The sequence below is a fragment of the Bacillus rossius genome, chromosome 17 (genome assembly GCF_032445375.1).
Source record: "Bacillus rossius redtenbacheri isolate Brsri chromosome 17, Brsri_v3, whole genome shotgun sequence".
In the NCBI taxonomy this organism is placed as follows: domain Eukaryota; kingdom Metazoa; phylum Arthropoda; class Insecta; order Phasmatodea; family Bacillidae; genus Bacillus; species Bacillus rossius.
In genome coordinates this window covers 14,502,814-14,524,594 of record NC_086344.1, presented here as the reverse complement: position 1 = coordinate 14,524,594, position 21,781 = coordinate 14,502,814, and the positions used below count along the sequence as shown (strand labels likewise).

Genomic DNA, 21,781 nt, shown 5'->3' with positions numbered 1-21,781 from the left:
AAACATCTTCAAGTGGCGAAGGAATTGGATATAGGCATTTTCACTCTTATGATATCATTGTGAATTGTCAGACAGTTTTACAGCGTGTCTGTAAAGTCAAATAAAATAGAAGCTGAAACCTTTGTGAAGTTAAAAAAAAAAAAATTGTTGGCTTAGTTTAAGCAAATCCAATCATCGAGTGAACCTATCAGTGCATTTTAACAGTGTCATTTCCCTGTTGTTTTTTTTTTTTGTCCCCTTGAAAAACTTTATGACAGGGTTCTACTGTATTCTAACACATTGCTACTACAGAATGTTTTTGAAGTTATTCACTTACTAGGGACAATATTTTATAACAGATTACGATAAAACCTAATGACACTAAAATACATGTCAATAATCATACAGCACTGAACTGCTGGTTAAATCATGACAAAATTAAGCCGCATTCAAACTATAACCAACGCAAATCACGAGATGAATAATATATTATTAGTAAGTAAAATTCAATGAATGTCATTTTAACATGAAGGTTGTATTGAGATGTATGTACAAAATTAATTTTATATTGTTTGATAATGCATCATTTATTAAATAAACTGAACTTTTTTTTCTTCTGTAGGTATATTTTTGTAACACAAATTTCTTGCTGGTATAGTTTTATTGATGGACACCCATTTTACAAAATAATTTTATAGTAAACTTGATTTTGCATATGCTCACGGCTCCAGAGATTGCATTCATAAAATCGCTACCTCCATACAATATGGGGTGGCTCATTTCACCCCCCCCCCCCCCCCCCCTCCGCATATAGAAATATAACTTTTTCAACCAAATATATTGGGTATTATTTGTGTGCATTTGGTCTTGATAAATGAAATACCATAAAATATTAAAGACTATTAATGCAACGAAGCAAATAACCTCTGGTGAGGAAATATGATCATAGGTTGAACAAAACCTCTTGCTTTTACTACTGAGACAGCAGGTTAACCTTGCCCATAAAAACCCGAATTTTCCAGGCACACGGAATTTCGACATACCGGAACTGACGCTTAAAAATCTGGCACCGCGAAATTCCTTAAGTTTGTATACGACAAACGGTACCAGTTATAAATTATTCCAACACCACACGCGCTGCTTCCAGTCTTGGATACTTCAACTGTTCGCAGTTCCTCACGCAGAAGGTTGTATGAGGGGAGGGAGACAAGATGGTTTTTGTATTTGGGAGGGATGAGCAATAGCCTTGAAGAACGTAAACCAGAGGGAAAGATGAGCCCTACGTCGTCATGATGCAGCTGCCAGCTTAGCCATATGAGTTACGCACACGTCCACTTACGTCGCAGAAGCTGGAAGCTACCGCCGCCTTTCTAAACGTTATGTCAGATTTTTTTTTCCTTACAGGAACGTAATTGAGAGTATTAAAACCCACACAAAACATACGCTGTGAGTTAAAAAAATTAACATTTTTATAAGCTTTCACTGGAATTTTTTTCTGATTTATATTTTGGTGTTAAAAGATTTCAGATTTTTCAACAGTTCCTGAAGAATTTGTTCGTGAAACTGCTGCTTCGTTAAATCAAGGTTCAACTGTGTGTTTGTTGATTTATTAAAAACCAATGTTTACAAAAAAATAAACCACATAATCTCGTCTTTAGCACCAACACAAGCATTATAGTTGATACCTCTTGCCTTTCACAGTCATATTTCAGATGGTGTACAACTTCTCATACATGAACACATTGAAACATTTACAACTGCAGACTGTGAAGTTTCTTATTCCATGCATCTCTACTGCACTCTGCTACGAGCGGTGTCAACGGGTTATCGAAGCCCCCAAAATGTCACCAAATGTACAATAGTTAGGGACAGGAAAAATTCGCAGGTTAAATGACCTGCAGGATGAACTCAATATTACTACATACATGCCACCCACTCATTGGCTGCTGTCTTGTGAGACATCCTAACGTAGCAGTCTGTGATTCGATAAAGCTTTAGTCGGGCGTTTCTCGTTGGCCCAGAGTCATCCAGGTGAGTTGCGAGCCAATAGCAGAGGCAGCACTGAGGTATAACTATTTGTATTTTAGTCTATCGCGAAATGAATTCGCGAATTTTTCCGGTCTCTAACAATAGGTCACAAAAGTTGGTAGTTGCTAATTTCAAGTTTTTTTTTTCCTTATTAAATAATTATAAAATCATGGATTTAAAACTTCCCATCACTTTACGGAGGAATGTATTCATCATCCTGTATTTGGCAATATTTTACTACAATTCCCATTTTAAAATAATTATCTTAATAATTGGCACAAGACAAAGCACAAAACATATATTTCCGATATTTAATGGTTATCGTCTAGTAATAATGTGACCACCTGTGAGAAATAACTATTTCACATGAGTTACTTCAGATTTCGCAACAGTTACACTAGCCCGTGATTTTTTATTTCAATAAGCTCCCTCCTGTGATTTGTTGAGCCATGAAACTATGTAAATACATAGGTAATACATTTTCTTTGCAAGCTGTTGGATTTATTTATTTTTACCATTCAAAACTGTGTGATATAATCTCTTTTAAGAATCATCTTAACACCCAAAGTTGGACAATCATATTTTCATGTATCTGTTTTAGACCAATTTATTACACATTATTTTATCCTAAAAACGCAACAATCAAATACATTATTTCGGTGGAGAACGTACTACAAAACAGAATTCATAAAAACAATAACACTGAATGAAATTGGACTAAAAATAAAACCTTATAATCTTGTCTCTAGTCATTGGTTTGGTTGAAGGACAAGGACATACCTGCTACATGATTTTGAAAAGTCAGGAAAGTTGTTGGACTGATTGCATCATGGTAAAACAACATAGGTAATTTACTTTGTTTCCAGTTTGACAATTTAACTTCTATAGCTAATTGTCACAAAAATTTTTTATCTGTCTGAAATAGCAACAAAAAATGAAACATGGCATGTAAAGACAAACCAATAGGGCACATACACTGATACGATTGTATAGAAAAATTACAGTTGGTATACTTAAACTTTTTTAAAATAGGTTTGGGGATAAATTTAATTATTTTGCCAAGAGGGTACTAAGAATGCTATGTTATGCACTAGTTTTCAAAGTAAATGCACTGCAGTCCACGCCCAACTTGTTACGAACGCAGCGGTTCTCTAGGTAGACCGGTACGCCCTGTGACTTTTGAAAGAAATGTGTGTCCAGATGTTAAAATAAATATAGTTACTCTTTTATACCCTTTAATTAAGGATAGGGGCATACATATTTCGTGAAAATATTCTGAGACTGGCTGAAAGTTAAAACACTGTAGCATCGTGTGTGTTCCGTGATCGGGTGAGTTTTTCAGGTGCACGTCGATTGTCACAACACCAGTCACAGTGATTCGTTGCGGAAGCAAACGCGTCCTGAGTGGCTCGGCCTAACAAGGCAACTACTTGTCCGGCAGACGGCCGCCAATCACAAGGAAGAACCAGCTGTTTGCAGTCTGACGGGCATCCAGATTTTTTCCGCTGAAAAATGCATGCCCCTAATTACGGATACACTGCTCTTTCCGCTAACTCATCATTATTGTGTGTCATTTGATGGCTACAGGTTTTGCTCACACAGCAATTTATTTACTGCCTCGAGTTGAACATCGATATATAACTCTTAGGCGATAATTATTATAAAATATTTTCGAAAAATAATTACGGATACACTGCTCTTTTCGCTTACGTATCATTATTGTGTGTCATTTGAATGGCTAAAGGTTTTGCTCACACAGCGATTTAGTTACTGTCCGTATACAAGCCTCGAGTTGAACATCGATACATATCTGTGAGGCGATTATTATTATAACATATTTTCGAGAAATAATTACGAATACACTGCTCTTTTCGCTAACTCATCATCATTGCGTGTCATTTGAATGGCTACAGGTTTTGCTCAGTGTTTTAGTTACTGTCTGTATACAACCCTCAAGTTGAACATCGATACATATCTGTGAGGCGATAATTATTATAACATATTTTCGAGAAATAATTACGGATACACTGCTCTTTTCGCTTACTCATCATCATTGTGTGTCATTTGAATGGCCACAGGTTTTGCTCACACAACGATTTAGTTACTGTCTATACAAGCCTCGAGTTGAACATCGATACATATCTGTGAGGCGATAATTATCATCAGATATTTTCGAGATGTTTGTAGAGGGGCGTGAGGTGCCGCCGCTCAGGCGCTCCACGACACGGAGCCGATCCGGCGGTTGATCTCGGCGAGGATGACGGCGCCCTTGATGCCGTTGTCGGGCATCGTGTTGAGCGCCGGCCCCTCCTTCTCCTCCTCCTCCCGCTCCGCCTTCTTCTTCTTGCGTCGCTTGCGCAGGTGGCTGCCGCGCCCGTCCTCGCCGTCCTTCTTCTGGGGGCTGTCCGTGCCCCCGCGGCTCTGCACCCTCTGCACACACACATCCCCGACACACGCCAACCCCTTTCATTTATTTATTCATAAACTGTGACATGCACACCAACACTCTTGGGAAGAGATTACACGGGTGTGCACGGTACAAAAAACAAACAAACACAATACGCACGAGACACCACAGACAAAGGACACAAAACAAAAAAATTAATAAATTCAAAAATACAGAAAATTAAGTAGTAAATTTAGAATGCCAACAAACAAAGATACACGGTTAATTGAGTTGACTGCAAGTGCTACTAAAATAATTTACTAATTGGTTAAGGTTGTTACTATTAGGTCCAATCTATTATATAATTGCTTATTAATCTAAAAAATAATATCATTTTTTTTCTTCTTGTTTGTACTGAAAGTAGACGTAAGTCGACTATGATTCTGGGGAACTCTTAAACCAGTATTATCGAAGATGTATTTACAATTGATTTTAGATGAATAACGTGTTCAACTTCACAGGACGAGTGTTGGGATAGTCAGGTTATTCATTTTTCTTTCTTCTTAATTTATTGAATGGTAGAAAACAAACATTATAAGCAGTAAATGCACCAATAGTGAAATGTTATACACAAGAAATCAAATACACTGTCCTTAGGGGGAAAATGTCGGGACTTGAAAAAACATGACGTGATGAGAAGGGAATATCAATTTAGCACCTGTCATTGTTTGAATGTTTTTTTTAATATCACTGATGGGTACACTCAATGCCTTAATTTTCTCAACCAAGCCAACAATTTTTTCAACTTATCTTTAAAGACACACTGCCTCATTTCTGCAAAATTGTTTTGCGAGTCGTGAGATGACGTTTAGTGTGGGAATGCCTATTTCCAATTCCTTCGCCAACTGAAAATGTGTAATTTTGGAATTCCCTACCTACGAATGAAATAAATTAAAATCTCTATCAGCAAAAGAAAACTTTTTTTTTGTTTTGCCATTATGGATAGTTGGCAATTTAAATGTTGTAGGACTACGTACGTAAATCTGAAAACACACTAGAATAGCAAGGAATGAATGGTTTCGTTATTTTTTTTTCCCCCAAGACAAGGGTGCCAAAAGACTTGTAACTACAAACTTTATGCACCTTCGATATAACAATCACACAGCACTAGCCAGCACTAATGTGTAGCGCTAATGTTCTGGCACGCTTACATTTTAATTTTACACACAATCCTATTTGAACAATCTACATCTATGGTATAACTAGTGATTGTTAACAAAAACATACATAAAACTTTTAACATGTTAAATTTTATAGGATAAATGTTGGAATATGTAGTTAGGTTTTTCAAATAATGATTTTTTTTTATTTATTGAATGTTAGAAAACAAATGTTATAGGCAGGAAATGCACCATTAGTGAAATGTTATATGCAGAAATTAAATACATTGTCCTTATGGGGAAAATATCAGGACTTAAAAATATGACATAAGCAGGAAAATGTTTATAACAGGGTTCTACTGTATTTACTTATTTCTCTTTAAATCCCAATGTCTTATACAGAGTGTACCATGATACTCATCAAAACTGTAGGTACAAATACAGAGGAACATAGGTCCCGAAATGCTCTGTTCATCGCTATAGCAGTTATTGTGCACAATGAGATGCGCTGGAGCCCTTTGTACATGGAATGTCATATTGCAAGGTACATCACACGACTAACTATACCAGAACCTGTAACTTACATACAAAGTGTGTAACATGCACAAATTTGCATTTACGGTTAACTAAGTTTTAATTTTTTTTTTATTTCAAAGTCAACAAAGCTCTAATACGTAATGTCATATTATTGTGCTGAAGGTTCCATTTCATATAATTAATGAGTATGAATACTATAGGTATGAATACTATAGGTATTAAAGGTCACATAGCCATAGACTTGAGTACAACTTAAAATTCACAATGTGTTAATTCATTACTTTTGTAAAGAAACAATATAATTAAAAACATTGAACACTATAGTGTAAACACAAGGCCAAACTAACTCACCACTAGAATAGTTTATTTTAATCATGCATCAATTCTCTTTCTAAAACACACATAAAACAAATAAGGGAACAAATTCTCATGGTGACAATTTTAAATACCTATGCCTCTCAACATTAATCCTAATATAATGCTGACATAACTGAATGTATGTTAAGCTGAGTTTTAACTGAAGTGTACGCTGATCACAAACTGGTGGAATTTTTTATATGTGGCTTGAAAACTGTTTAATTAACATAACTATATGAATGCTTAATACCTATACACGTATATGGTGCTCCGAACTGATTTCAAAAATGAAGTGAAAGGTAATTCAGGCATTATGTAGAATTGTGGGTAGGCTAAATATATATATTTTTTTATTCGAGTCATGCGTGAATATAAATAGAAATTAACTTTTATGTACAGTTTGAAAGAAGATGGAGGCCTTATTCTTGAAAAATAAATCAATGTACAATTTTTTTTTAATTTTATAAACCATTATATTATTTCTTTAATCATGGCTATTTGTAGTTCAATTTACCAATTTCGTCTGACCATTAAAAGTACTCGACAAAACGTTTATCTGAAGTCTCTTAAACACTACTCACTAACTCACAATGCTCAATGAGCAGTGTCTGATCTAGAACCATTTACCTGTTCGATGCAAACCTTTTGTAGGGCCTGTTGCAACATTTTGAGAAATTTTCTTCTAGTGTAGTATAATAACGTTTGTTTCTTTCTAACAATTTGCTATTCTGTGATACACTGTTTTGTATATGTCCTCAATAAAAAAAAATGTCTGTTTTGAGTGGCACGGGGGGAGGAAGACGGATGAAAAAGCAATACCCGGCGCCCATTCACCAAAACGTTCTCGCGTGCAGCACTACACAAGAAATAAAGACAACACAGGACTAGCATCAAAATAAAACAAACACACAACCAAAAGTGATGTCTCAAAATTGTGGTTTTTCAAGTGAAATTTCTTTGGGCGAACTTTAATATGTTTTTGTGGGACATTGTAGTGAAACGTTTCCGATGCTAAAGGCTCGGGTTGAACCCCGCCGTGCTGCGGGGATAGGCGGGTCGCGGCGGTAGGAACCCGCCTGCGCCTGACGCCACCCCGACTTTAGGGAGTGTTTGGGCAGAGGGCAACACAGTTTATTGTGCACCGTGCCACGGGCCATATTAGCAAGAAAATATTGTTCTTTCATGTATGTAATATTAATTTACTTACTTGTGTGAATCAGTATTGTTAAACAGTGTTATTTGATCATTTTTTTAGCCTGTGTAACTAAATATTTTTTGAAGCGAAACTTCTTTGGGAGCGATTCGAGTAAAATTCTAATTACAATTTCAAGGCTGCATTTCAAAGCAATCTTTTCGTGAAACGTCGTTTTGGAACCAAAGACACATGAAGAGAGCACTTACACGAGTCGAGGTTTGACTTGCCAAAGAAGTCTCACTTCCATCATGTGTACTGGGCTACACACTTGTGGTTATTTTGACGTGACAACGTCCAATAAATCGATGAACGCCGGCTGTACGCACAAAAAAGTGTCCCGTAACGCACATTTTCCCATTATGCTGTGTCCCGTTACGCTCATTGTACGCTTGCGCCGCATCTATCTCTCTTCCACTCGATTGGAACAACCATCAATTTGACTTTTTCGAGGCACATTAAACTTGAAACACTCCCATTCGTTTCCTACTCTTCCTATCATCGTCCTATCCTTAACAGAATAACACAGATTGGAAGAAGTTAAATAGCAAACACGTATAAAAGTTATAGTTCAAATAATCTCTTTGTTAAAGTAATAAACATATTTGAATTAATGAGTGCAAACAAAAGTAAATTTATCAATTAAATTGTAGATTTCATTTCACTCCTTTTTATCCATACAAAATAGTGATGATTCAATAAAAATGATTCAATTTTATTCATAAAAGTATGCAATCATTTCATCAATGTTTTGTTATGACGTCACAGTAAACTATCGTCCGTAAACCGACTTTACAGACAACCAATTTTTTTTCTTATCATGAATTAAATAGAACATCCACGGACCTTCTTGATCTCCTTGTCGAACTCGAGTGCATCGTAGTAGTTGGGCTTGCCCCGCTTGACGCGCTCCGTGCGTCGGCGCTGCGTGCCGCCGTCCTCCGCGTCCAGCTGGTAGTTGGCCGTGCGCTTCGTGGTGAAGAACACGTGTCCGCAGCGGCACGTCTTGGACGCCACCGGGACCTGCGGCACGGCACGGCACGGCCAAGCTCTTACACACTTCACCACGCAACACACTTAGCCAGTTTCAATAGTACATTATAACAGTTAAATTCAGAATATTTACATACAACAAAGCGTACATCAAACATTATCTTTGAATGATATGTGCAATGGGAGTGCATGACTTGGTGTAAGCTTTTGGACATACGCCATTGCTAAGCACTTTTTCTGTAGAAGAAAACTAAAAAAATACCCAAAAGACAAAAAACACAAATTAAGCAAAAAAAATTCTGTTGTCAACAGGATATAAACACCACATAATATTCCACAACAGGAATATGGTCAACAAACAAAGAAAAACAAAGAAAAATGGAGTAGGAGAACGAAAAAAAGCCTACAAGTGATGAGTCAATTTTTCTTTGTTTGTTGACCATATTCCTGTTATGGAATATTATGTGGTGTTTATATCCTGTTGACAACAGAAATTTTTTGCTTAGTTTGTGTTTTTTGTCTTTTGGGTATTTTTTTAGTTTTATTCTACAGAAAAAGTGCTTAGCAATGGCATATGTCCAAAAGCTTACATCAAGTCATACATCAAACAGGCATTTATGAAGCTAGGTTTACTTTATGAGTTTAGGTTAACCTGGGTGTTTTAGGTTGCATGGTTTAAATTTGTAAGATAGCTGTGATTCTAAATTTGGAATACAGTTAGGTGACATAAGTGCTAAGGCACTGGACTTGCATCTCGGTGACCCGGGTTCGAATCTCTCTCCAGACAACATGATTTTCATTAACAAACCTTCAGCTGGGTGGTTCTTTCTTATGGCCACGCCTTGAGTCTTTTCATAACGTATTTGGTGTGTGTCGTGTGTTGTCTCTTACAGAGGTTCAATTTGTGCAACTTTAGCTATACGGCACACATCCAGCCTTAAGTCCATTTCTTCACACATTTTGTTTAACAAGTCCGGAGTAATGGAAGCAAGAACCTCTTCAATTCTGTGTCTCGACTCTGGCAAATCATTAGGTAGCGGCGGAACGTAGTCATGATCCAAAGGAAAAAAATTGCATGGCATTATGTCAGGTGAACGTGGAGGCCAGCGAAAGAGCTTTGTCGTCTCGACCATTACGACTATCGGCGGATGTTTTTGCCACACGGGGGATCACAATTAAACTTTTGAACGAAACGCATGTTAAAATGTAATTACAGGTTCACTTTTAGCAAATTGCAGAACACGAAATGCTTTACACTCAGGAGTCGCCATTTCGCATAGGTGGCGCTGCAAGCGAGAAAACAACACACAGCAGTACTTGCACTTGCGCTTATCTAAAACTGTTAGAGAGTTATTTTTAATTGTGACCTTGAACCGAAACTCTACAACGCTTACAGTTGATGCTATTAAAACTTATAACTGGGGCATTCTTTTATGTACATACTGTATTATCAATAGATTTATTCTGTTTCTTTGGGAGGGTACCGGATCCTGTGATTTTCCATTCCATACATACACAGGCTACAAAAATCCCATGTATGATAGCTCCTGTTAACTTTACAAAAATTTGTTTTTCAAACAGTTCATTACATTTTGATAACGTTCAATTTTTCGTGGGAAGGTGAATTCGAACAATTTTCTTATGTTTGACGAAGTCAAACAATAAACGCAATAATGTAAAATTTGTTATTAAATGAGACTCATCTAAAACTACAGTACATATAAATTTAAAAATACTTTTAAGGCCTTGCGTGCTTTTACTCTCATACAAACTTGCTAAGTAACTAAACAACAGTTTTTACCTGTTGTACACATTTCGGACAACACTTTCCTATCATTTTTCTGTATTTCTAACACATTTTAGTCAAACTTTAAATGTCGTATTACGATGATGGCCCATTCCACCAGTAATTTATAAATAACAATAAAAACAAAGACAGGCGATAATATATTCCATCAAATCTAAATCATAATATTTACAATTAAAAAATTATATATCATAGATGTGTGTAAAATAATAAATGCCACCATTCATGTTAACCCATGTGACAGCTGACGCTGATTCCTACTAAATTTAAACCACTACGCCCTACGTTCTTTTGTTTCTGTGTTTGTACATTTCTATCGATGATATCTGTGGCAAGTAGGAAAGTGTCTCAGCTTGTAAATTTATTTGTTATTGTTCAGAAAATATTTTTTTGTTACGTAGTAAAAATGCATGGTTCGACCAATAATGCATCGGATCCTCGAAGGCCAGATAAAGAACACAGGTGATAAGTTTATTACACTCTAACCTATCCATAAATAAGGTTATTTCGAGAATTCTAAAATTAACCTTACCATAACAATCAGCGCCTGCATGTGAACACTTGCGTTTCTTAATTATAATTGGTATTTTTGAGTGCTGCTGTGTTGCTATCTCGCAAAAGCACTTTTATTTAGTTCCAACTTTTATTTATCACAATTCTGTGCTAATACTTCTCAGACTGCAAACAGAGCAACCGTGGAGGAGAAACCCATCTGCCTGCAGCATTTCATGATACTATAACTGGGTGAAACTGATGATAAAATTCTTTGGGATAGTTTAGTAATATTAGCACTGCAAGGGCAACTATTTTCAAAATATTATTCAATGTGGGACTATTCTAGATCGCGATACCAAATTAAGGTAAATATGTAGTTAGACGATATTTGTTAAAAAAAAAATTTTAATTCCAAAATACTTTTATTCTATGCTTTTTAACTTCCTCTTTCCATGAAACCCGGCGGAGATAAGAAATTACAAATACTTTAGGAGATATCGCCGTTCTTATTTTGCAATACAAGACCTGTGCAATCATTCGACCGTTGTCATTTTTTTTATTTTGCCGAGTGTTCGTGAATGCCTAATTAATTAATATGGTCGATTATGTCAGGTCAGTTACATTATAAATACTTTCAAACTAAGCGGACGTATGAATTAATTTTAATGGTTGTTTAGTTTTAAAGTATTTATAATGTAACCGACCTGACCTAACAAACCGGGACAAAGGATGAACAGTAGGAACTCACGTAATTATTTTTTACTTATTACTTGCGCAACAATATCCAAATAACAAATAAAACATTAAAATTTTAAATGTTAAAAACTCACCTAAGTTAGTGCCATTAGTAGAAAATGATGTAGTCGTTCACCTATGTTGCAATATCTCCGACGGAACATGAATTCCGCAAGGTACCCGATGAATTTCTTAGCTCCGCCGGGTTTAATGGAAAGAGGAAGTTAAAGAGCATAGAATAAAAGTATTTTCTGATTTAATTTTTTTTTTTTTTTTTTTTTTAACACATATCGCCCAACTACATATTTACCCAAATTAAAACTGATGATGTCACCAATATGGCATCACTTACATCATTACCATTCTTACTTTTCTACGGGACAAGTGTGGAAATATTGGGGTTTTGGGTGAGGAACAATAAACACACTATTTTTCACATATTTCAATTTTTAATATTATATTTTTTCGGTCTTGTAAACTAGAATATAATCCCCCCACTCTACTCTATTTTGCGATACGGTACCGATTTTTCATTATCAATAAAATTATGTCCGTAGACATTACAACTTAACATTAACAACTTAACATTATTTATTATAAAAATTTAATTTACTGACAAATAAAATTTGAGTGAAAGTGGTAAATTATGAGGAATAAAATACTGGTATTGCAAAATAGTGTTGACCAGGTGGGACTCTATTCTAGTTTATGATACGGAGAAAATATTATATCAAAAAGTCTCACTTTCCAAAATTTAAACACTGGTATCGCAAAATAGAAATTGTCTAAGTGGGAATATTCTAGTTCATGATGCTGAGAAAATGTTTAATGAAATATCTCACTTTCAATAGGCTAAATTAAATACTGGTACTTATTGCCAAATAGAATTGACTGGATGGGACTGTATTCTAGTTCACAATACCGAGAAAATATTGTATGTATCAAAAAGTGTCACTTTCAAAAAATTGCAAAATAGAGTAGACCAGGTTATGTGCACTATCTATGTACTAAATTAAAACAGCAAGTATGATATTCCACAGGATCAATATTTACAGGATCATGCCATCAGGATCAATGGCTAAACTTGGATATGTGATTACGGAACAATTACCCAATATTTATTTGGGAATATTCTTACAGCGCGGCTTTTCCATGAAGTAATAATAAAATTCCAAAAAATACTTTTTCCGAAAACTAAGACATTCCTGTATGTACCCTGAAAACAGTGTTTCTAAATTCTTGTAGGTTTCTGAGAAATTTCCGTTTATAGGTCACATTAGATAGCGTATGCAGTGTAGCGGCCGTCACTATTGCTGATCCCGTGGTTTCCTGTACATAATGTGTATATTTTGTATTTGGATATTATTATGCAATGGAAGGTTAAAAAAAAAAAAAAAATAATTACACCAGTACCTACTGTGCAGCTAAGCCCAAGTGTTATCCTTTGACAGGACTTTTTTTAGCAGTATGGAGGTGTGAAGTGTCGATCTGTTACGTGTGATAAACGTACGAAAAGAAGTTATTAAGTTTTATACAGGTAATGACGATTTCCTTTTATGCGCCATGATACATGTTATCGCACGTAACAAGTTGGCGCCTCCATACTGATAAAAAAATAAATCCCTGATACTTGTATATTGAGAGCCACAGAACAAAGTTGCTCTGCTAAAACACACTGGCAGTGGCCGCATCACTGCACAGGCTACTTAATATAACATATAAACAGTAAAACAATATAAGCTGTAAACTGGGATTTCTGAGAAACCAATAGGAATACAGTACACTCCCGATTAGCCGCAAAATTAAGTGGCAGGACCACCGCGGATAGTGAAAATCGCGGATAATCCGCAAAAGAGCCGAAAATGGGAAACAAAAAAGGAAACGTTAATTTCAACTTAAAAATCTAAAAATTTATGCACAGTAAAAGTTACAATTAACAGTAAAAATTATTAAATGATATTAAATAAATCTTAGTATTTTACTGAATAATTACGTAAAATACAATATATTTCAGTGATGTAAACATAAAAGTACTCGGTATTTACTTCGTAACAAGGATACAGTACATACTGTACATACTAAGAGACTTCATTAGACATTAAAAAAGCGCAACTCTTTAAATTTACAACTTTTTGAAAAAATCAGTCACTTGTTTTTGTTTCTTACTTTGGAAACATATTTTCTTAGTTCTTGTTTGAATTTTCGCAACATACGTTTTTCAGCCAACTGCGCATCGTCGTCTTGTACCTCTAAATAGTGAAGCAGTCTGACGATGTGTTGCAATGCTGCTTCGTGAGTCATCTGCACCTTCGCACTAGGCCATCCTGTGGCGTTTTACTGTATACTGCACACAATACACTCATCAGTAGAGTTCAAATTTGCTGACTTGCAATAAAATACAGATTTACAGATGTACCGTATTTTTTCGTAGCATGCGCGTGATAATAGGGAGTTTACTGTATAAAGACTCTGTTTTCAGGGTGAATACGGTAGCATCTTCAGTGTCGGAAAAGGTTTGATCTGTGTTTTGTCGTTACTTGGTGGAAAAGCCGCGCTATTGTCGCGGCGTGCCGACTGCTGGAGAGCGACGCGTTGCAGGTTCAAGCCCCCGGCGCCGTCGAGCCAGGCCGTGCCGGGCGAGGACCTCACGCCCGACTACATGAACATCCTGGGCATGATCTTCAGCATGTGCGGCCTCATGATGCGGGTGAGACATCAGCAACAAGAACAGTCAATAAAAAAAACTGGTTGTCTGTAAAGTCGGTTCACAGACGATAGTTTTAACGTGACAACGTCATAACAAAACATCGATGAAATGATTGCGTACTTCTATGAATAAAATAGAATCATTTTTATTAAATTATCACTTTTTTTGTATGGATACAAAGGAGGAGTGAAATGAAATCTACTATTTAATTGATAAATGTACTTTTATTTGCGCTCACTAATTCAAATATGTTTATTACTTTAACGAAGAGATTATTTTAACTATAACTTTTATACATGTTTGCTATTTAACTTCTTCCAATCTGTGTTATTCTGTTAAGGATAGGACGATGATAGGAAAAGTAGGAACCGAATGGGAGTGTTTCAAGTTTAATGTGCCTCAAAAAAGTCAAATGGCTGGTTGTTCCAATCGAGTGGAAGAGAGATAGATGCGGCGCAAGCGTACAATGAGCGTAACGGGACAATGTGTGCAACGGGACACTTTTTCGTGTGTGCAGCCGGCATTTATCGATTTATTAGACGTTGTCACATCAAAAATTGTACCATAAAACGGGGTGAATTGAAACTGCGGTGTTGTATAGAAACAGTTCGTTCAGAGAAACATAAAAACCCAATTCTTCAATACAATAATGTTGGCAACTAATTTCTAAAATATAAAATTTTAAATTAATAATTTATTCATAAAACATTTTTGAGCAGCCTGTTTCTATTCACCTCACTATTTCTACTCACCCCATTTTATGGTGTGCTGAATTTCATTTGTATAATATTTTATGTAGTTATTAAAAATGAAATAGTGCCAGCATATAACACTAACATTATTATTGTTTTCCTTTTTTTTTTTTTTTGTGTTAAGCCTTAGTAAAATGTAACAAACATAGTACTGCTAAGTTTTTATTTCTGGGTATAAAACTCGCTTTACAAAAGGAATTACTTTACTGTCGTAAAGATGTTTGATTCTATGATACCAGAAGCATGCAACCTCGACATTATTGACAAATGCAAGAGGTGGGTATTTGAGGGCAGTTACGCACTGCTTGCAGTAGTCGGGAGTGAATGCAGAGACTTCCAAGGGTGGCTTGTAGGCACTTAGGAACGGGGAGCAATGTATTGGTTAAAACAAAATTAAATAAGAATTTTTTTTTGTCATCAGATGTTGGGATTTGGTAACCGAAATGTTTCTTCCTGACAAAAGGAAATTTGATTCTTTTCAAGGAAGCGAGACTTGTTCCCAAGTACCTATTAGGCTACGGCCGAACATAAGCAGCTTTAACAATTACGCTAACAACTTTCCTTTCCTTTCCCAATGACAGGATAAGGCGAGGCAAGGTATTCTGATTGAGGTGCACATCATTGTTTTATGTTTACAGCGTGGTCCATTGCATGGGCGTAGGTCCTTGGGGAGGGGGGGGGGGGGGGGGCCTTGCACTTGCAAGATCGTAACAGTGAAATGGAAATGACTGAATTGTTAAAATATTTACTTTTTCATTGCATATGTTAATCCTGTTTAAAAAATGTTAAGTGAAAATTATTTCACGAGCCTGACGTCACGCCCTGAAAAGAGTCTACGCTTTGCCCTGCGACCTGGCCCGCAGGCACTAAAAATCAAGGTCGGTTGGCGCCCTTGGCGAACCATTTCGAATGGCAGAGGCGGTAGGACGACAAGTCTTTGGTTAAGTTTTTTCAACCAAATAAAATTTGCGCACCTGCTCATTTCGCTAGACCATTTCGGACGGCCCTCACGATGTCAGAGACGGAGACAAGCACACATCCGTCATGTGTTGTACAAAGTTACGCTATCTTGATTATAGTACTAGCTGCACAGGCCACACGTTGGCTGTGGCTCAGTCTGGTTTTAAACGGAAAAGAAAGAGAGAAGAGAAAGCGTTCAATGGTTCAGTAATCCGTTTGAAGTAGGTAGACATATCGCCGCCCGAGTATTGGAGTGTTCTGTGTCCACTTTTTAGGTTTTTTATGCTGTGGACACGAAATTAATATTAGTATTCATTTGTACTATATCCACACACGTCTACGCACATAAAAGTGTTTGTTCTTAATTTAAGACCAATATTATTTTGTTCTATGCCATGATATTCATAGTTGTTTGAACTTTCAAATGCTTATATCTCAGTTCCGACTTCAATGGTCATAGAACACTCCGATTCTCAGGCAATGATATATAAAGCATCTCTCTTCATATGTCCCTCTATAAATCTCACTAAATTTTTATATATATATATATATATATATATATATATATATATATAGAAAGAGAGGGGGGGGGGGGAGAGAGAGAGAAGGAAGGGGGGGGGGAGAGATAGAGAGAGAGAATCTCTATTTCTTTTTCTCTCCCTATATCTGTATGTACTCCATATCGTCTCCACTGACGAGAGCGAGCGGCGGCCACGAGGGGAGAGGTGGCGACAGCGATGGACGGTTGTGTTGCAGCTCAAGTGGTGCGCCTGGGTCGCCCTCTACTGCTCCTGCATCAGTTTCGCCAACTCGAGGGTGAACGACGACACCAAGCAGATCCTCAGCAGCTTCATGTGAGTGTGGCCGGCGACACTCTCGCGGGTCGGCGTGCCTGCGTTTGACACACCCTGCCGTAAATGTTCCTCCTCCTGACACCCGTCATTTTGCAATGCTAGCAGTTTCTTCATTACTGATAAGCATGATTTTCCTTAATACTTTCATGTCTTTTAAAAGGGGCGACTGAATTGTTGCCCATTGGAAGGGCAGCCCATCAGGATTTTTCTGACAGTGGTGTTTTTGAAAGCTTGTCTGAATTGTTGCCCTTTGGATGGGCAGCCCTTCAGGATTTTTCTGACAGTGGTTAGTTTGTAAAGTGATCTTATCTAACCTAATCTAACCTAACCTAACCACTGTCAGAAAAATCCTGATGGGCTGCCCATCCAAGGGGCAACAATTCAGACAACCTTTCAAAAACAATACTGTAAGAAAAATCCTGATGGGCTGCCCTTCCAAGGGGCAAGTTTTCAGGATTATTTAAACACTTAAAGAAACATGTTTTCAGAAATTGGATGGGCTGCCCTTCCAGTCGCTGTACAAACAAACCATTGCCAGAAAAATCCTGAAGGGCTGCCCATCCAACGGGCAACAATTCAGCTCCTCCTTTTAAAATATATCACCAAGTTTTAAAATACAGCAAATGTCAATTTGTATGTTTTGTTTTCTAGGTACCTTGCTATTTAGTATGTATATTGTTCATCGTCTTGTTGGTTTTATGCGCGGGTGGTTTTACCGGAGGCAGACGCTGGGGCAGTTTCGGCCAAGTACGTGTGTCCAAGGACAGTCGCCAGGGTCGGCTGGGGGGGAGCACCGGCAGTCCGGACCTAGTTCACAAACTTCAGAACTCGTATTATCCAGTGTATATGTTACCCTTTGTGGGGGGGTTAGGGCGGCATGTGCCACCTTCTAAATCCACCTATGACGGTCACTTCTCATATTAGTAATTACTGAAGATTGCTGATTAAGTAATGGTGAGGTAGTCGAGAGAAGTATATAATTACTCATTTCTTGTGAGTTATGTATTTTTACACTTTCATGGCATTTCAGAATTTTGTAATCTCATATGTGAAGTCAAAATTAAAAATTACTCTTTTTCAGAAATCAGTAGGTGTAAAACAATGTGCTGGGTTTTTGTCGCAATCACATTCAAAATTCTACAATTATTTCAAGAATGGTGGAAAAATCTGATGTTGAATGGACATAGCCTTGTTTTGCAGCTCTTTTAAGAACAACTACTCTATAAACACACTGTAATACATTCCCTGCAGTTTTGTTACATGTAGTTTTCACTGTAATTGTATTCAAATTTACAAAAAAATTTGAGTTTTGTATTATTCAAAACCAAGGTCTTTTCCATGCTGGTGCATTGTCTTGGTGAAACAAAAAAATTTTGTTTCTGCAAACGTGGCCTTTTTCTGCAATTTCTGCCTTCAGCTTTTCAAGTAATGATGCGTAGTATGCTCCTGTCATGTTTTTCTTTTTTTCAAAATTATTGATCAAGACAACTCCATGACTAACCTAGAAAACAGTCACCACCACTTTTCCGGCCAAAGAAACAGTTTTTGCCCCCCCCCCCCCCCCCCCCCCCCCCCATTTTTTTTTAGCTGATTCCACCTTCGCAGTTTTTAGTGTCACAAACGTTCATCGTCACCCAAGCTGGTGCGGCCATGTTTTAATTCAGCTGCCCCAAATATCACTGTTCTAAATGATGGTGCAGAGTCCCAGCACACAACGTCCAACTGTTTAATTTGCGTAGGCGTATTGCCTTTCATAAACAAATATTGACAGCTCCATGCTCAATTTTCCATTTTCACAAAAAAAAAAACATGCGCATCGACTCATGCAAATGATTGTTAAAAAAAAATAAAACACGTCCAAAATAGCTTAAATTTCAGAGAGTACATTCCAAAGCATGAGCCAACACATTCCCCAATTTTTGTTGAACAGTGCCGTGCCATTTTCATGTTGAGGTCGGAAACTTTTCAGACTACCTTCTTAATAGAGATAAATTATTAGTAATTTATTTTTTCTTATTGAACAAGATATAATAATTGAGAACAGTAAAAATGCGGGTATGATTTCAAAAGAAGAAAAAAACTGGTGTAGAGTGGAACCACCCACCACCTCCGGGAAACATACAGGTTGCAGGTCACAAAGAAAGAAGAAATTAATAAACAATGTTCAATTTATTACAAGTTTTATTTATTTATGTAGAAATCACACTATATTCAGAACAACAGAATAGATAAAAATTAAATGTACTTTAAAAATATATAACACACAGAGCTATCGCCCGAACAACGACCGCTCGGCCCGGTGCTCGGACAATGACTGACCTTACAGCCTTCCTTCCCTTCGTGCGGGCAGTGTCCTGGGCTCGCTGACGCAATTCTCAGCCAATCACGGCACATGGCAACAGAACCTTCAACGAAATTCTTACTTCTGTTCCCACGACGCAGCAATTTTCTCTCTCTCTCGCACTCCCGTGACCGTGACTCACACGCCTAGGGTGTGAAACAAAGCGTCGGCCGTGGAAAAAATGAAGAAGGAAAATCACGTCAGCACGCCTTCCCACACAAAGAAGCCAGCAAAAAATCACGAGAAAAATAAACTTGTGAATTTTAAAAATAAAAACAATATACCCGGAGAATTATTTTCACAGTAACTTTGAAAAAGGAAAAAAAAAAAACTTTAAATCTAACCTGAAATATGACAAAAAAATTTATAACTATGTAATTATTATTGCTGGATGGCATGGGGAAGGCTGTAATCTGGGTTGTTGCAAGAGAATTCTGTAGCTTCACTGCCGTCTCTACGCTACGTACCTATCCCCCCATTCGACCGCTAGCGCATGCGTCGGAGTGGCGTCACCGCTGATGCTCTCTCCTCCTGTACCGGTTCCCCCACCACACACACCTAACTGTTCCCGGAGTGCGATCACAGTTTTCATAGTGCTAGAAAATTGTAGCAAAGAAGTTTCACTTGAAGAAAACCAGGGTTCGCAGAAGCTGATCGCTGGCTGTGGCGTGTGTGGCAGGCTGTCCATATCGGCGGTGGTGATGTCCTACCTGCAGAACCCACAGCCCATGAGCCCGCCCTGGGCGTCCCTGCTCCAGTGACAGCGTCCGGCCGTCGCCGTCGTGTTCGTCCCGTCGCGACATGTGCCGGCATGTCCGCATTCGTACCGGAATAAAGTTGTTAAGTTTTGCTTGACTGCATTTCGCATTGCAACTCGCTATTTCCCCGCCGTCTTCCCGCCGTTTCCTCCGGGGTGGTCCTAAGACAGGACTCCCGTACCGGAGGACCTTCGGTTGAATCCCGGTATCCTGGTTTCTGTTCCCGTGGTCTCTCTCAATCTCTCAGCCCAACGCCATCTCCAGGTAGATCACAGGACGTAAAACTCGAGAAAAATTCACATTTCTTTGCCAACACACACACTAAATTGTTCATTAAATTGTTTCAAAAAGAAGTTTTTTTTTTTAATGTAAGTTATAACTAGCGACAAGATCATATGGTGAATTGCGATAACATCGAAAAGCATGTGAATGCACCATGAACCACCGAAATGCAACTACTGTAGTAAAATCAATCAGCGTTTTAAATCAAGATCACAAAAAGTAATATTTAATATATTAAATTCAATGAACGTAGTGTATTCAGCTTGAATGTATGTACTAGGTAGATTGGAAGAATTTATTTCACTTTCTTTTTTTATCTTAAAACTCTTAATTAACTTTTTTTTTTATTGTTCCAATTGCATCATAAGTCAAAATTACAATATTTTGGTGAAATAAGTATTACAAAATATTTGTGTGTCATACATGTTCAATAATATTCTATCTTAATGAATAAACAGAAATCACAAAAAAATAAAACCATGAAATCTTTTTTCTAGTTATAACATGCCTAACATCTCTTTATCACACTAAACCCCTTCCTTGAATTTAAATTTATTCCTTATCAAAACCTTTTATATTATATCAGTGAAACACTTGCAGGGTCTACAACGTACTTATTGTACACTAAGGAGTCTGTCAGAATGTTATCCATTCAGAGCTGAATTATAAGTAATTTTTAATAGTGTGACTTGTGAACATACATACTGTGATTTTACTTTCTTAAACTTTTTTTTTAATCATACTCGTTAAAAGATCATTGTATTTTACTTATGCCTGTCTAATATATGTACATATATTAAAAATAAAATAGGAGGCATTAACTATTAAATAATGTGTAACGTTTGTGTTTGAATACCAACATTTATGTTAGTTTTTGTTACCGTGTGCGTTTGAATGTATCGGTTGATTCTTGAAGGCACTAGTTAACAATATATTCCAATTTGCGGTGTTTGTAGCTACCACTTCAAATAAAGCCAATTTTGTGTTTGTTGCATTATATGGGCATTTATGTAACTTAGTGTCGCGATTTTGAGAGCCAAAGATTGTTATGTATTGTGAAACAACTAGGTTAACCTAACGTCGTTTTAAACCACCAACGAACACCACGTACCACCTATAATAAAATCTAAAAAAATCCTTAATTTTAATGTCACGAATACTAAGACACTAAAATACATATTAGACAATATTTTTATTAAAATGTATAAATGTATTAAAGAGACCTTGATGTGGCACCCTAAGAATTCTAATAACATAGATCCCGATATAATTCTGGACAAAACTAAATTTCTTTGGTTTTATGCTGTGTGGTTGGTAGTAAGAGAATCATTAGTGATCAATTTCAGAGGAAAAAAATTAAGGAATTATGTTTAACCTGGGAGTGAAATCTTTGTTTACTTATTTACTCCGGGTGGCTGGTCCCACGTTGCTCTAGGCCTTTATTCAAGTTATTATAAT

The 21,781-nt window shown here is 37.0% G+C and overlaps 2 protein-coding genes across 2 annotated transcripts; one reads left to right on the top strand and one right to left on the bottom strand.

Moving 5' to 3' along the window:
* Positions 1–1,570: 1,570 nt before the first annotated feature.
* Positions 1,571–10,720, bottom strand: LOC134540722 (UPF0547 protein C16orf87 homolog). The gene is made up of 3 exons (XM_063383618.1): positions 10,434–10,720; positions 8,486–8,662; positions 1,571–4,437 (listed from the first exon to the last, which is right to left on the bottom strand). The coding sequence occupies exons 1-3, from the start codon at positions 10,467–10,469 to the stop codon at positions 4,216–4,218; spliced, it is 435 nt and encodes a 144-aa protein (XP_063239688.1). The 5' UTR covers positions 10,470–10,720; the 3' UTR covers positions 1,571–4,215.
* LOC134540723 (protein Asterix) lies at positions 10,718–20,133 on the top strand. The gene is made up of 4 exons (XM_063383619.1): positions 10,718–10,901; positions 14,268–14,376; positions 16,845–16,942; positions 19,963–20,133. Exons 1-4 carry the CDS (start codon positions 10,759–10,761, stop codon positions 20,042–20,044), a joined length of 432 nt encoding a protein of 143 aa, XP_063239689.1. The 5' UTR covers positions 10,718–10,758; the 3' UTR covers positions 20,045–20,133.
* The last annotated feature ends 1,648 nt before the right edge of the window (positions 20,134–21,781 follow it).

Bases quoted from the DNA above. Each gene is read 5' to 3' on its own strand.
- LOC134540722 (XM_063383618.1), bottom strand. From the start codon at position 10,469: ATGATAGGAAAGTGTTGTCCGAAATGTGTACAACAG. The intron at 8,663-10,433 runs GTAAAAACTGTT...GCCGTGCCGCAG, and splicing joins GTCCGAAATGTGTACAACAG to GTCCCGGTGGCGTCCAAGAC. The intron at 4,438-8,485 runs GTCCGTGGATGT...GTGTGTGTGCAG, and splicing joins TCGACAAGGAGATCAAGAAG to AGGGTGCAGAGCCGCGGGGG.
- LOC134540723 (XM_063383619.1), top strand. From the start codon at position 10,759: ATGATATCTGTGGCAAGTAGGAAAGTGTCTCAGCTTGTAAATTTATTT. The intron at 10,902-14,267 runs GTGATAAGTTTA...GACGCGTTGCAG, and splicing joins AGGCCAGATAAAGAACACAG to GTTCAAGCCCCCGGCGCCGT. The intron at 16,943-19,962 runs GTGAGTGTGGCC...CGTGTGTGGCAG, and splicing joins CAGATCCTCAGCAGCTTCAT to GCTGTCCATATCGGCGGTGG.